The 13451-nt window shown below is 53.4% G+C and overlaps 3 protein-coding genes across 3 annotated transcripts; 2 read left to right on the top strand and 1 right to left on the bottom strand.

Annotated features, from left to right (window-relative positions):
- Window positions 1-295: 295 nt before the first annotated feature.
- EI97DRAFT_376826 (acetyl-CoA synthetase-like protein) lies at window positions 296-2029 on the bottom strand (the record flags this gene model as incomplete). Its single annotated transcript, XM_033795578.1, has 4 exons — window positions 296-674; window positions 724-831; window positions 899-1406; window positions 1564-2029. Coding segments are annotated over 4 exons (1461 nt in total), but the record flags the coding sequence as incomplete, so codon positions are not given.
- Window positions 2030-3691: 1662 nt separating this feature from the next.
- EI97DRAFT_473825 (uncharacterized protein) lies at window positions 3692-4688 on the top strand (the record flags this gene model as incomplete). Its single annotated transcript, XM_033801885.1, has 1 exon — window positions 3692-4688. A coding segment is annotated over one exon (681 nt), but the record flags the coding sequence as incomplete, so codon positions are not given.
- Window positions 4689-7160: 2472 nt separating this feature from the next.
- Window positions 7161-12519, top strand: EI97DRAFT_377023 (uncharacterized protein; the record flags this gene model as incomplete). The annotated part of the gene is made up of 16 exons (XM_033795589.1): window positions 7161-7394; window positions 7461-7989; window positions 8039-8277; window positions 8327-8606; window positions 8665-8898; window positions 8955-9438; window positions 9516-9648; window positions 9698-9865; window positions 9926-10439; window positions 10531-10654; window positions 10706-10777; window positions 10823-10938; window positions 10992-11610; window positions 11658-11738; window positions 11792-12193; window positions 12252-12519. 16 exons carry the CDS (start codon window positions 7161-7163, stop codon window positions 12517-12519), a joined length of 4497 nt encoding a protein of 1498 aa, XP_033654147.1.
- Window positions 12520-13451: the final 932 nt, after the last annotated feature.

The following is a 13451-nucleotide window of genomic DNA, read 5'->3' as shown; positions in this document are numbered from 1 at the left end:
CAGCGACGGCAATCCAGACTGTAGGGACCATGTACAAAGGCAGTCGCTCAGAGATTGAGTTTCGTACATCCTCTATTTCGCGATATGTTGCAATTTTTTCTTCGCCGTCTAGCAGTGCAAGTGGTGTTTCGTTAATCGTCATCTTGGTGACAGAAACCACTGCGACGAGCCTTTCTTTGCAGAAGCCTTCCTTGGGTAGTGCAACGAGCGTGTGTTTAACAGAAGGGTGAAGATTAATGTGATGTTCTATCTCGAGCAGCTCGATGCGTTGGCCGTGATATTTCTAATCCCTAGGTTAGACCTCTCCTTGCAACAACAACGGGGTACTTACAACTTGGCTGTCCTTTCGTCCAATTATATTGAAACTCCCGTCTGGATTCTGACACACGAGATCACCTGTCAAATAACCGCGAAAGTCCCGATCAGTAGCCCAGTCGACGCTATGAATAAAGGCCTGGGCGGTTTTCTGCTCGTCATTCAGATAACCTCGACCAACAATGTGGCCTTCAACTAGCAATTCGCCAACGCATCCCACTGGGACGCGCTCGTTGTAGTTATCAGGATTCACAACCCATGCATGGCAACTGACGGGATATCCGATGTTCTTGGGGTCAGATGTAGGCGACAAAGGAGGGCTTATAACGGAGGCCACTGCGCATTCGCTAGGACCATACCTAGGATATATGTCAGGACTGCATTGCCGTGTTCGAGAGAGCAACGAACCCGTTGATCAGATTGATTTTCGACCAGGTGTCCAGATTTGCCTGAGTCATAGGCTCGCCCATAAGGATTATAGTCGCCATCGTCGGAACCATGGAAGGCTCCAAGAACCTAGGAATAAGTGAGCTCCTATTCAAGTGCCAATCGCAGCGTCTCAGTATAGGTCGAGCAAGCTTACCGGACGAATGTAGGTGTCAATTGAGCCCATGTCACTCTCATCTCATTAATGACTTTTGCAGCGTCATTCAACCGCGTATGTTCGTCAGGGATACACACTGTTCCTCCAATCATAAGAGGCGTGAGAATCTCGATAATAGAGGCATCGAAGGAGTGTGCTGCAAACTGAAGAACCCGAATGGGCTTGACGGCATCCAGAAGGAGGCGGCGGACATGACCGGTTGCATTAGTGCAGAAATTTCCATGCTGGATTAGAGTGAGTTTCGGTTGTCCCGTTGTCCCTGAGGTAGGGATGATATAGGCGGCGTTATGGCTCTCGGCCTTGGACGCTGGACGCTCTTCGGGGATGGGGAGAGACTCTATTGTCTCGAGATCCACAGGGACGACTTTAGCAGCAGTGCCTTGAAGCAGCTCTACGTGTGGACGGGAGCAAAGTACTATCTTGGCATTTGTGGAGCTGACCAGGTGCTGTACACGCTCCCGCGGATATGCAGGGTCCAAAGGGATGACTACTCAGATCAGCCAGAACCATACATGCAGAAAGAGCATAAAGAAGAAGATGATCACGGATTCGGTTTACGAAAACGGATGCGGGGTGACGGTATGCATGAGGGACAGGGTTAGGCAAGGCGGACCCCCCCTGGCAGTAGAAGAATATCCACTTACATGCGCCGCCAGCATACAGCGTTGCGAGCACTGCGACCATGTTCCACTTTGACTTGTCGAAACAGAGGGGCACAATGATTTCAGGGCCAATCCCGTTGCTGATGAGATGCGATGCGAGAATGCAGGCGTAGTGGTCAAGCTCTTGGTAGGTGAAATTACCATCCCAGGAGCACACTGCCTCCGCCTCTGGCAGCCTTTTGACATTTTCATAGATAATGTCATGGACCGTTTTCTGAACGTTCGGGAGTGGATCTGAATTCCACTTCTCAATCTGGCGTCGGTTCCGGTCGCTCAGGTAGCTGACGTGGCCCACAGAGAGGTCAGGTTTTGTGAGGATGTCCGAGAGGACCTTGTCTACGGTGCTCGCAACATTCTTGGCCTGCTCGGTGGGAATGAATGAGTTTCGGTACTCCAGAAAGACTCTCAAGCCTGTTTTCAGAACTTTCACCAAAAGTCGGACTTGGCACTATGGCTTGTCAGTGGGCTCTAGTGACGGTCTGGCCGGATCTGTTACCTTCTCCGACATGGCTGACCCAACGGTTTGTGTCTGCTTAGCACCAGGCTCGGCTGATCCAGCTCGGACAAGAACCGCAGTATTGAAAGTCAAGTCTCTGTTGCGGTTCGCGTCTTGTGACACGCATTCGCCGTGAGCTTGCTGAAGAAGGTCGCGCAAGGCCATTTGCTCATCGAGGCGAACAACCACTGTGTGGTTCCCAGAGACTGGAGCTGCAGCATCCGCGCCAGTAATAGGACCAGTTCCAACCTGGTCGAAACCAAAGCAGACCTCATTGAGGCCTGTATAGCACCGGAGGGATAGCGCCCAGGCGGTGCAGATGAGAGCTGACAAGGAATGGACTCCTGAATCGCCATTGAGAAGATTTTGGAGTAGTCCCTGATGTTGGAGTTCGAGCCTGACAGACAAAGGCCGTTTGGGGTCACCCGTTTGCCGGCTAGTGGGAGGAAAGTTGCAGGCGAAGGATTGCGGAGCCATTGCAGTGCCGGGCGAGATCTGTATGTTAGAGGAGAAATGATGTGGACGACTTACAAGAGAAGAACAATTCAACTCGGAGCTCTGGGATGCTCAAGATGGTTCCGTTTACCAAAGCTGCGGATGCTGCAGAACAGGTGCTTCTTCGCTGAAGCAGAGCAAGAGTGGAAGGGTATCACACAAGGAATTCCACCGGCTCAGTCTGCTGTGACGATTGCAGGAATGTTCAGGGCTCACGATGGGAAGCTGTGAAGTAGGGACAAAAGAACAGAAAAAAAGGAAGTCAAAGGCCTCGGGACGATTCCTGGCGCAGTTCTAGAGCTCGATGCAAGGGCTGCAGCGTACCTGTCGTACGGCTTTGAGACTGGAGCTTGGGCAGACTGTATATGGGAATGATGGGCGATGGGATGCAGGTCGATTATGTTTGGTTGCAAAGTCTGGTGCGGATGCCAGGCATGGGCCAGGGAACGGTCTCCTTGGTTGTTAGATCACCGCAGCCGAATTCCTAAGGCTTGATCATGCCTCAGCTTGAAGTTTTCGAGATGATATTCCCCGAGCAATACGGTGGATGATGTCACAAGCCAGCCAGTGTTTCCCATCTCGAGGGTGGCTTGCGGTCACAATCTGAACAGGGACCATGTCTCCATTTCCCGTGGCTTTGCCTCTCGGGCCGGGGAAGAAGCAGCATTGGGATCGGCAACTGGTATATTGACTTCTGTATACACTGGACAGCAAAGCCGCGGCGTCGAAGGTGAGGCTGTAGGGAAGGGAAAGGCAGGCGGGGCGCACGGTGATGGCATCGTGCTTTGGCATCCCATGTCCATGTAGGGAGCACCGTGCGCTCGTATGTGCCTGAAAAGGCATGGCGATCGGGATGAGTTGGCTTGCACGCGCAAGGTTGGGAAAAAGGACAAGCAACAACAGAACGGCGGCGAAACAGGAGGTGGAGCGTGCATACGTGGTGTGTCAGGCATCAAATCGAGGGGTCTTCCGGCGCGATGGTTCCAAGCGGGAGGTTGAGGTTGAGTAGGTCACGTGATTGGTCCCAGATCTGAAATACGCTAATCCCGAAGCAGATGGACTAGCCGAGCTCTATGCGGACGTCTGTCCTCCGTCTGATGCCTCTCCACCCTCTCCACCCTCTCCACCCCATCACTCCAAGTGCCTCCCAGCGGCCAGCTCAACAGCAGCCAACCCTCCAAACCCCCCCAGTCCCCTCCACCCGGTCCGTCCACCGTACAGTACACAGTAAAGAGCGTACCATACACAGTAGTACGAATGCGACCCGCTCTCTCTCGGAATGGAACGCTCGATTCCGCGGCCTCTTGTGCGTCCTCCTTTCGTTCCTCATCTGTGCTCGACACGTACATAGCTGGAAATCTCATCACGCCAGCGGCTCACTCTGCACAAGCTTCCGACAACGGTCGGCGTTTCACCGCTAGAAGACATGGTTACACAACGTGTGCCCCGCCAGGCCACCAGAATACTGTGGTACACACGCCTTTTGATGCTGGAGCCGGCTTCTGTTGTGCCACCTGTCAACCTGTCAATGCCAGCAGCCCTACTGCTTGTACAGGTCCTGCCACCAATGGTTCCCGTGCACATCGCTTGGGCCCCTGGTTGACTCGTTTCCCCAGGATGCTGTCCCACTCTCCCATGTCCTTGGTCATTGAATCCTATTTCCGGTTACTGGCCAGGGTTGCTCCAACTCCCCCGGCCCAGCCGCCACCCATCGAGGATCCCTCTGCAGATCCGGCATCCACCGCTTGTGTTCCCGTAGCGCCCGCTCGACTACCTTGGGTACGTCGAGAAAAATCCTAAGCCGCAGCCAGTCGCCGTGGCAATCCCCCTGGCCTACGGGAATCTGGCATTTCCCTCCCAGCCGCATCCGGGTGAGATCATCGAGCACCGTGCCAGCCCTCTCCATCTCTTCAACGCTCTCCGCCGTCGGCCAGCCATCACCGCCTCTCCTCTTCAGCCTGAACAATGCTGCTGCGAATACGATCTCGCAATGCCGTTGAAACACATCTCCGTTTGCCTTCTGTGGCTGTTCGAGGGTACCCGTTGCGAGCGTCTGCAACCTGGTTTTCCGGGTTTGGACACTCCGAGCACGTCGAGGATCCGGCTCTGAGGGCATCTTTTTATCCAGACGATGGCTGCTTCCCACGAGTCATCCTCGTGCACTGGCTCGCTCGGCTTACTGCTGTCGTGAAACTGTCGACGATGCACACTTGCGTCACTCTCCCCCCACCGCACAGCTTTCTGGGAGAATTCCCCTTGCTGCCCTGCGAGCCAGCCATGACTGCAAATTGAAAATGTGTCCCGAATTTCTGCTCTTCCTAAAATGACATGGTGCAGTTTTGTAGGTATACGGCGCATCCAGAGTATCCACTCGAGGTCAAATCTGGTCCTCTCATGGTCCAACCACTGTCCATGTTCCGGCCCACGGTGAGCCAAATCGCTCTTTCCGGCAAAGGCGCATGAAAACCGTTTCGCCAGGTCGCCGTCCATATGCCTCTACCAGTGCCACTCGCCAACCTTCCGGTGAGCTCGTCGGTCTCCTGGAGCCAGTCCAGGAGCGGCTCATCAAACGGCTTTCGCATGTCGATCACAGCCTGCTTCGCTGACCTATGTCTCCGGAACCATTTTGACACCACCGAAGATAATCTAGCGTGTTCCGCGTTTTATTTCCACGCTTGCGTGAAGATGCCGTTCCCGTAACCGGGATTGAATGGTGCCATTCAGCATTGCGAAGGCGCCAGCATACGGACCGATTGGAATTGTTGTCCTACACAGTTCCTGGAAAACTTCCTTCACTGGCGTTGGACGACATCTCGGTGGTGCATCACGCGGGGTCTTTTCCCCTTACCTATACGCAACATGACCTGACATCGCCATCTTCCTGGTCACGCAACAGTCTCTGCGCCTTGCATTACTTTATTGCCACCCTCTCGGTGACTGCTTTTCAGCAGATGGAGATGGCTTCCCGACAGTGCTTGTGATCGGGGGTGTCACCTCCGCAGCCTGGTCCCATGGTTTCAACGTCTGAAGATTGCTGGTCGTACTATGGTTGCAGGCACCTGTTTTGTGGAACCCAACGCAAGATGGCCCAGGACTCTCCGTTCTGGTGACCTGGCTGGCCAAGGATTCACAAAATATGTGCCTGCAACCCCAATGGTCGGTGGTCATTATGGGTCGCCTACGATTCCGGGAAGGATATCCGCTATGAGCAGCCGATGGCTAGTCCATGGTGTTGAGTTATTTCGGGTCATCTGTTGGGAGCCCAGGTCAGAGTCCGTGAGCAACCCGCTGCGAATGTGATACTATTTTACTCGGAGAAGCTGGTCTGTGAGCGCACTAGCGTTGAAGGCCGCGCCGGCCAGATGAAACTTCGCCCGAAGGATGGACCAAAGGGCCAAAGGTTATGACGATCGTTGAAGGTATATGTGCTTTCAAGCAATGCAACCTCAATCCCGACGGGCCGGCTTCGGCATACAAAATCTGCTGATGTTTCAAGAAACTTATGGATGGTTCGCCGGCTGCAGCGTCCGAGCTTCGCGCAGACTGGGAATCATGCGAATGTACGAACCCAAGTAGGATGCGAATCTGCACCTAGATGGCGATTTTGCCTTGGACTCAGTATGCTTCGAGGAAGTCCAGAAGATGTCCCTTTTAGGCAAATATTGGAGAGAACGCCAAGAAGCCAGCGATTATTTAATACCGTACGGTAATCCGCGGAGTACGTAGGTAGTTCAATCCCGACCGTAATCTACACATCGTGTAGATGGTGCTAACATGCCTACGGGCCACAGCCCATCCACCGACTGCCTCAACAGATCGCAAGGATGTCGGGGATGGGGTATTTTGTGCACAGTAACGTGGCTGAATCGGGTAGCTTGTACTTCGTGAAAGTGGGGAGCCAAGGCGCGGTTCGATCCTTTGCTGAGCGGCTCTGGACAACAAATCATTTGTCGATCTTTTCCCCAAGGTTGGCAAAAGTGGATACGAGTTTGCACGCACAATACCGGTATACCCTGCACGATGCACATCTAGAGGCCTTTTGCAATCACGGTAAGTAGTCTAGAGGCCTCATCCATGGAGAACGAGAAGCCTCCGCAAGCCTGCTGCCGGAACATCTTTTTTTTCCCCTTTTCGTATGGGATGTCTCTGCTGCTTCCCGGATATGTCGATCACCAATATCCAGCCACGATCTGCAACGGGAACGCCCAATGGCAATGGAGTCGGGTTTCACACGGGCTCGCTTTCCCATTCCAGAATCACGTCACCGTCCTTTCTTTGTACTGTCTTTTGGCTTCCATCCGGTACCCAGCACGGCGGTGGATGATGGCCCTTTTTGGCCTGGATGGCATGGAGCCTGTCCAAGCTTTTGCGCCAGCCTTCGGACACCAGCCAACGCCGATGAGGTCGGTGGAGAGAGGCTCATCTCAGGCCGCTAGCTGATCAACCCCATAAGACTCCGTATACTCTACTACTACTATACCAGGCGGCCGACTCGGTCCCAGGCGTTGACTCTCAGATCCACAACTACATCTATCTAATGCCCTGATCAGAGCCTCGAGATTGGCATTGGATTTTCTCTCTACCAACCATGCGGTTCGACTCTCGTTCCTCCTCTGGTTCCACCTGTGTTGCCGTCGACAACACCTTTGGTCCTTACGCAGGACCGTGTCGTGGGGGCTTTGACTTTACCTTGCTCTTCGAGGATACTTTTCTTTCAATAGCTCCTCTTGCACTGCTCCTCTGCATCGCCCCTTTCCGTATCCTCTTCCTCTGGAGGAAGAAAACTAAGGTGTCACGGTCGCTGTTGCTGCCTGCCAAACTCGTATGTCTTCCCCCAACGGTTGCTTTATGTTGTTGTTGTGGTTGGCGATTCTCACAATTACACCAGTTAGCATGGACGTTCCTCGCTGCATTCGATCTTGCCCTCCTCGCTCTCTGGTCGAAGCCGTCCACGTACAAATCCAAAGCATCTGTGCCTTCGGCCGTCCTCAGCTTTGTCGGTGCAGTTACTCTGGGCCTGCAATCCTACTTTGAGCACCAGCGGACCGTGCGCACTTCGCTGCTATTGAACGTCTACCTTTGCATCACGGTGTTATTCGACGCGGCGCGGTCGAGGACGTTCTCCATCTCCAACAACCTGGAGGTCATATCCGTGCTCTTCACTACAAGGGTCGGTGTGAAACTGTTTCTGGCAATATTCGAGGCAAGAGGGAAGTCGCATCTCCTCCTGCCAGAGTTTGCGGATGCTCCACCTGAAGCCATTAGCGGGATATACAGTCGAGCACTCTTCTGGTGGCAGAATCAGCTTTTCCGTCATGGTTTCTCAAATACGCTGTCCGTGGATGATCTGTTCCAATTGGACAAACATCTGCGCGCTGATTATCTCCAGCAACGGATCGAGTCCGGCTGGCGCAAAGGTGAGAATTGTAGATATGCTCATGACCCTTTGTATTCACAGTGTAACAGTCACAGCGAAAGGCGCCAATGCTCTACTCTGGGTCACCTTGAGGAGACTTAAGTGGTCCATTCTTGCCGTGATTCCGCCCCGCCTCTGTCTGATAGCATTCAACTTCTGCCAGCCTTTCTTGATTGATAGAGCGATCCGATATTCCGACCAAGCCGAGCTGGATCCAAGTGCGCCCCAAACCGCGAATATTGGATATGGATTGATCGGCGCCTATGTTCTAGTCTACGTGGGCATCGCGGTAGGTTCCTCGCCTAACCTGGTTCTTAATAGCCACTGACCATCTTAAGATCTCCACAGGGCAACATCAACATCTCACCTACCGCTTCATAACAATGATGCGAGGAGGCCTGATTTCCCTGCTCTACAACAAATCGACCGAGATCACCTTGCCGGATGTAGATCCTTCATCAAGTCTTACTTTGATGTCCGCAGACATCGAGAGAATCGTGGTGGGAATGCAGACCTCCCACGAGCTCTGGTCAAACACTCTTGAGGTGGTCTTGGCCATATATCTGCTTGGTCGGCAGTTGGGAGCCGCGTGTGCGGTCCCGATTGGTGTTGCCGTCTGTAAGTCGATCCCTTCCCCGCTCTTCACCCTGGCAGCTCGCCAACTCATCCATCTTAGTTTCTCTTGTTGGATCACTAGGCGCCACGAGCCTGGTCATGAAGCGCCAAGCTCTCTGGCTAGAGGCTATTCAGAGGCGCATAGCCGCCACTGAGGCCATGCTCAGCTCCATGAGAGGTGTGAAGATGAGCGGGCTCACTGATGTCCTTCGCGACGACCTGCACCGACTCCGCATCGACGAATTGGAAATATCAAAGGGATTCAGGAAGCTCCTCATTTGGACTATGGGATTCTGTAAGGAGCATGTGACTCCTACATCGTGATTGGTCCCGCTGACATAGGCATTGTAGCATACATCTCGCCAGTTGCTTCGCCTATCCTGACGTTCGCCGTATTTTCAGTGCTTGCGAAGAACCAGGGAGGCGCAAGTACCCTTGACACAGCCAAGGTGTTCACCTCGCTATCTCTCTTTTCCCTGTTGACCGAGCCCCTGGGATCGCTTATCATGGCACTGGCGAGTTTCATGGGTGCAGTGGGAAGCTTCCAGCGCATCCAAACATTCCTTTCCGCAGACTCGCTGTCAGAGAGACGCAAGCTGCCGTTCGTAAACAGGAGTATCGCATCGGCCTCTGACATCGGCGGCTACGATTCCGATAAGGAATCGAGTGCATCGAAGAAGAGCGGCTTCTCATTAGATATCACAGAGCTGCAAACTGGTGATCAGGCTATTGTCATCGAAAAGGCGTCCTTTGGCTGGGACAAGGAGAAACAGCCGCAAGGATTGCTACAAGATATCACCATGACTGTCCCTCGTGCCAAGATTACCATCGTTGTGTAAGTCGATCCTTCTTCGCCCTCGCCCGGGGGCATCTTTCTATTCTTCGACAACCCTAACCCTGTCGATATTTTAGGGGGCCCGTCGGATGCGGCAAGTCCACCCTGCTCAAAGGTATTCTGGGTGAGCTTCCCGTCATGAATGGGACAGTCCAACTCTCGTCCCTGCGTATTGCACTCTGCGACCAGACTCCCTGGCACATGAACTGCGTAAGTTCTACCACAGTCTCATTGCGAATCGCTGTTGACTCCTTGTTAGACGGTCCAGCAGGCCATTGTAGGCATGTCCGACTTCGAGCAGCGGTGGTACGCGAAGGTGGTGCGCAGCTGCGCCTTGGACGAGGACCTTCGACAACTACCACTCGGGGACCAGACCGTCATAGGCAGTAAGGGAATTGCTCTGAGTGGTGGACAGAGCCAGCGAATCGTGAGAACAGCCCACAGCCCATATTTTCCGGTTACTGCCCGCTAACAATGCGACGTGTAGGCTCTGGCACGGGCAGTATATAGCCAGAAAGACATCATAATACTTGACGACTGTCTCAGTGGCCTCGACTCAACTACGGAAAACAGAATTTGGCACAGTCTCTTCGGGAGGGACGGCTTGCTTCGTGCTTGCAGGTCCACCGTCCTGATCGCGTCGTCCTCAGCCAAACGCCTTCCGTACTGCGATAATATTGTTGTCCTTGGCAGCAATGGCTCGATTGTGGAACAAGGCTCTTATGATAAACTCAACCGCGCCGGCGGTTATGTCTCGAGCTTTGACTTGCCGCCGCCCGACTGGGACTTTGTCCCAGAGAAACACATCTATGAAGCTCCTCCAAAGTACACAGAGCAGGCCACGACTGAGAAAGTCACTGAAGACGACATCATGGCCGAAGCCAATAGGAGGACTGGCGACGCCGCCATCTATCTCTACTATATCCGATCCGTGGGGTGGATCCCCACGCTCATCTTCGTTGTTTCAATAACAATCTTCATCTTCGGGCAACTTTTTCCAAGTAAGTGACGTCTCGGTATCAGGTGTCTTTCGAAGATAGCCGCCTCCAATCGCTACTTCTGTTCCGTATGTATCCTGACGACTGATTCTAGCATGGTGGGTGAAGGAGTGGGCTGCGTTCAACGCAGATCACCCGAACCAAAAGCTTGGCCTATATCTCGGCGTCTATGGCATGTTGGGCGGCGTTGCTCTCTTGTTCTTGGTAGTCAGCTGCTGGTAAGCACACTTTATAGAATGACCCATGGCCTAGACTAATGTCTCAATCAGGCAACTCATTATAACGATGGTTCCCCGCTCAGGGGTAAACTTCCACTGGAAACTACTCACCACCGTCCTAAAGTGAGTGCTCACGTTTTCACGAAAAATCCATACTAATCATTGTAGTGCGCCAATGACCTTCTTCTCCACAACAGATACAGGCGTCACCCTCAATCGCTTCAGTCAGGATCTCCAGATGATCGACATGGAACTTCCTGTGGCAGCGCTCAATACTTTTGCGAGTAAGTGTTGTTTCCCCTATGACGTCGAGACCACATAACTCATGTTTGCTTAGCCTTCGTTCTCTGCATCGGCCAAATGGCTTTGATCGGCGCATCGTCTCCCTATGCAGCCGTCTCTTTCCCCATCGTGGGCTTGAGTCTCTACATGATACAAAAGTTCTACCTGCGTACCTCGCGTCAGCTCAGGTTCCTTGACCTCGAAGCCAAGTCGCCTTTGTATACTCAGTTCAATGAGATGCTGTCCGGCCTGGCTACTATTCGCGCTTTCGGATGGCAGGAGTTCTTGGTCGAGAAAGCTAAGGGCCTTCTTGACCGGAGCCAACGCCCTTTCTACCTACTCTTCGCTGTTCAGCGCTGGTTGACTCTGGTTCTGGATCTTGTAGTAGCGGCTGTCGCGACTCTCCTCATCACGCTGGTGGTGGCGCTGCGAGGCAAGATCGATCCTGGATACGTTGGTGTTGCTCTCCTTAATGTCATTCTCTTCTCCCAGAGCGTCAAACTGCTTATCTCCTTCTGGGCGCAGCTTGAGACGCATATTGGGAGCGTGGCAAGGGTAAAGACTTTCACTACGGACGCAGTCAGCGAAAACCTGGAGGGAGAGGACAAGACTCCACCCCCGAACTGGCCCTGTGATGGAAAAATCGAGTTCAAGAATATTAGCGCTTGCTATCGGTAGGCATTGTCCACTTTGCACAGAGTTCTTAAGCTAACAGAAGTAGTCTCTACGAGCCTGTCATCGACGACTTCTCGCTGTCCATCGCACCAGGGGAGAAGGTCGCCATTGTTGGGCGCACGGGAAGGTAAGCATGATTTCTCCCTCGTTATCTTCTTCCAGCAGCTCACCTTTCTACAGTGGCAAATCATCCCTCGTCCTGACGCTTTTCCGCATGCTGGACCTCTCGTCTGGCACCATCAGCATCGACTCGATACCGCTCCATCGCCTCCCCCGGCAGACAATACGTTCGCGCCTCATCGGCCTCCCACAAGACGCATATCTGCTCCCTGGCTCCGTGCGCCTCAACGCCGATCCCTTGAAACAAAGCAACGACAAGGCGATCATGCAGGCGCTGAAGGACGTGCAGCTCTGGGATATTGTGGTGAACAAGGGCGACGAGAATAAATATGCGCATCCGCTGGACGTGGACGTCGAGGACCTTCACTTCTCGCACGGCCAGAAGCAGTTGTTCTGCATCGCCAGAGCGATATTACGCGCTGATAAGAGCAGCGTTGTCGTTTTGGACGAGGCGACCAGCAGGTATGTGTCCGCAGTTGCGACACCTGGTTCGAATGAACCGGCTAACTTTGGAATATAGTCTCGACAAAGCGTCCGACTCGCATGTCCAGCGCTTGCTCCGCTCACGGTTCGCATCCCACACCATCATCGCCGTGGCGCACAAGCTCGACACGATTCTGGATTTCGACAAGGTCGTCGTCATGCAGCAAGGTAAGCTGGTGGAGTATGGCGAGCCCTACAAGTTGCTTGAGACGGAGGGGAGTCGCTTCAAGGCGCTGTATGAGGATGGGTCGAGGAGCGAGGATACGGAGCAGGGCGATGAGAATGTCATACAGATAGCGCAGTAGGTTGGGTTTGTGGTTTTCGCGGGTAGAGTGTATAAGCTAGGTGGTGTTTTCGTCTTGTTCATTCTAGTGTGGCTTCCTCTTTCGGGAAAAAACTGGGTTTTTGTAGATTGAGCGAAAGTCCGTATCTGAGTGTTTTGGTGTCTATTCAGAGATTACGTGCAACTGTGCCCATGTCTGTCTTGCTGCCAATCCAATGGGGCGTACGATGAACAGATAAGCATGCATGCATAGAGGGTTTCCGAAGGTCTCCGCTCGGCGATGACTGCGAACTGGTCATTCAGGTCTCTCAGTGCGGCCTACGCTCCGTTCCACACTCTTTCAAGAGGGAGATCCTTTTAGCGTACAACGTCCCTCTCCCTCGCACCCAGCCCAACCAAATCAGTAAGACCCATCCTCCAAGTACCCTATTCGCCAGCGGGTCCCGGAATCAGCAGGTCGGACGAAACATACTATTACTCTATCTGCCGACCCGCGTGCAGTGACGATCCCTTCCCCCTTTGTGACTCCTGTGCTGTTCCAGACCGGGGAATTTACGTGTTGCAGAGGGGGGTTAAGGTAAGCAGTGGCCTCCGAAGACCGGAGGGCATGTATCTTTTCGGAAAACGGGGAAGGGGAAAGGAAGAGGAAGGGAGGGAGGGAGGGAGTGTTGGTGGGTGGGGGAAAATGCGGCGCAGTGCGCTGGCAATCTCCGATCTCAACGTTTTGAGTACTGGGGTATGCGTGTTGGGGGAGCGTGTGTTGTATGTACGAGATCTTATTGGAGGTATATAGATGGCGTGTAGAAGGGAGTAGTTTACATAGGTGCTATAGTTATATGGCTCGCTGATACGCGGACGTCGTATTTATGCCCGAATCCGTAAGGTGTTTATCAGTTCCCTGGTACGAGCGCATACTAGGCCCTACGTCAGCGGGTATGCTGATGGAGGTGTTTT

The sequence above is a fragment of the Westerdykella ornata genome (assembly GCF_010094085.1).
Source record: "Westerdykella ornata strain CBS 379.55 unplaced genomic scaffold EI97scaffold_10, whole genome shotgun sequence".
Classification (NCBI taxonomy): Eukaryota; Fungi; Ascomycota; class Dothideomycetes; order Pleosporales; family Sporormiaceae; genus Westerdykella; species Westerdykella ornata.
Note: the sequence above shows the minus strand (reverse complement) of the source record. Positions and strands in the feature narration are given on the sequence as shown.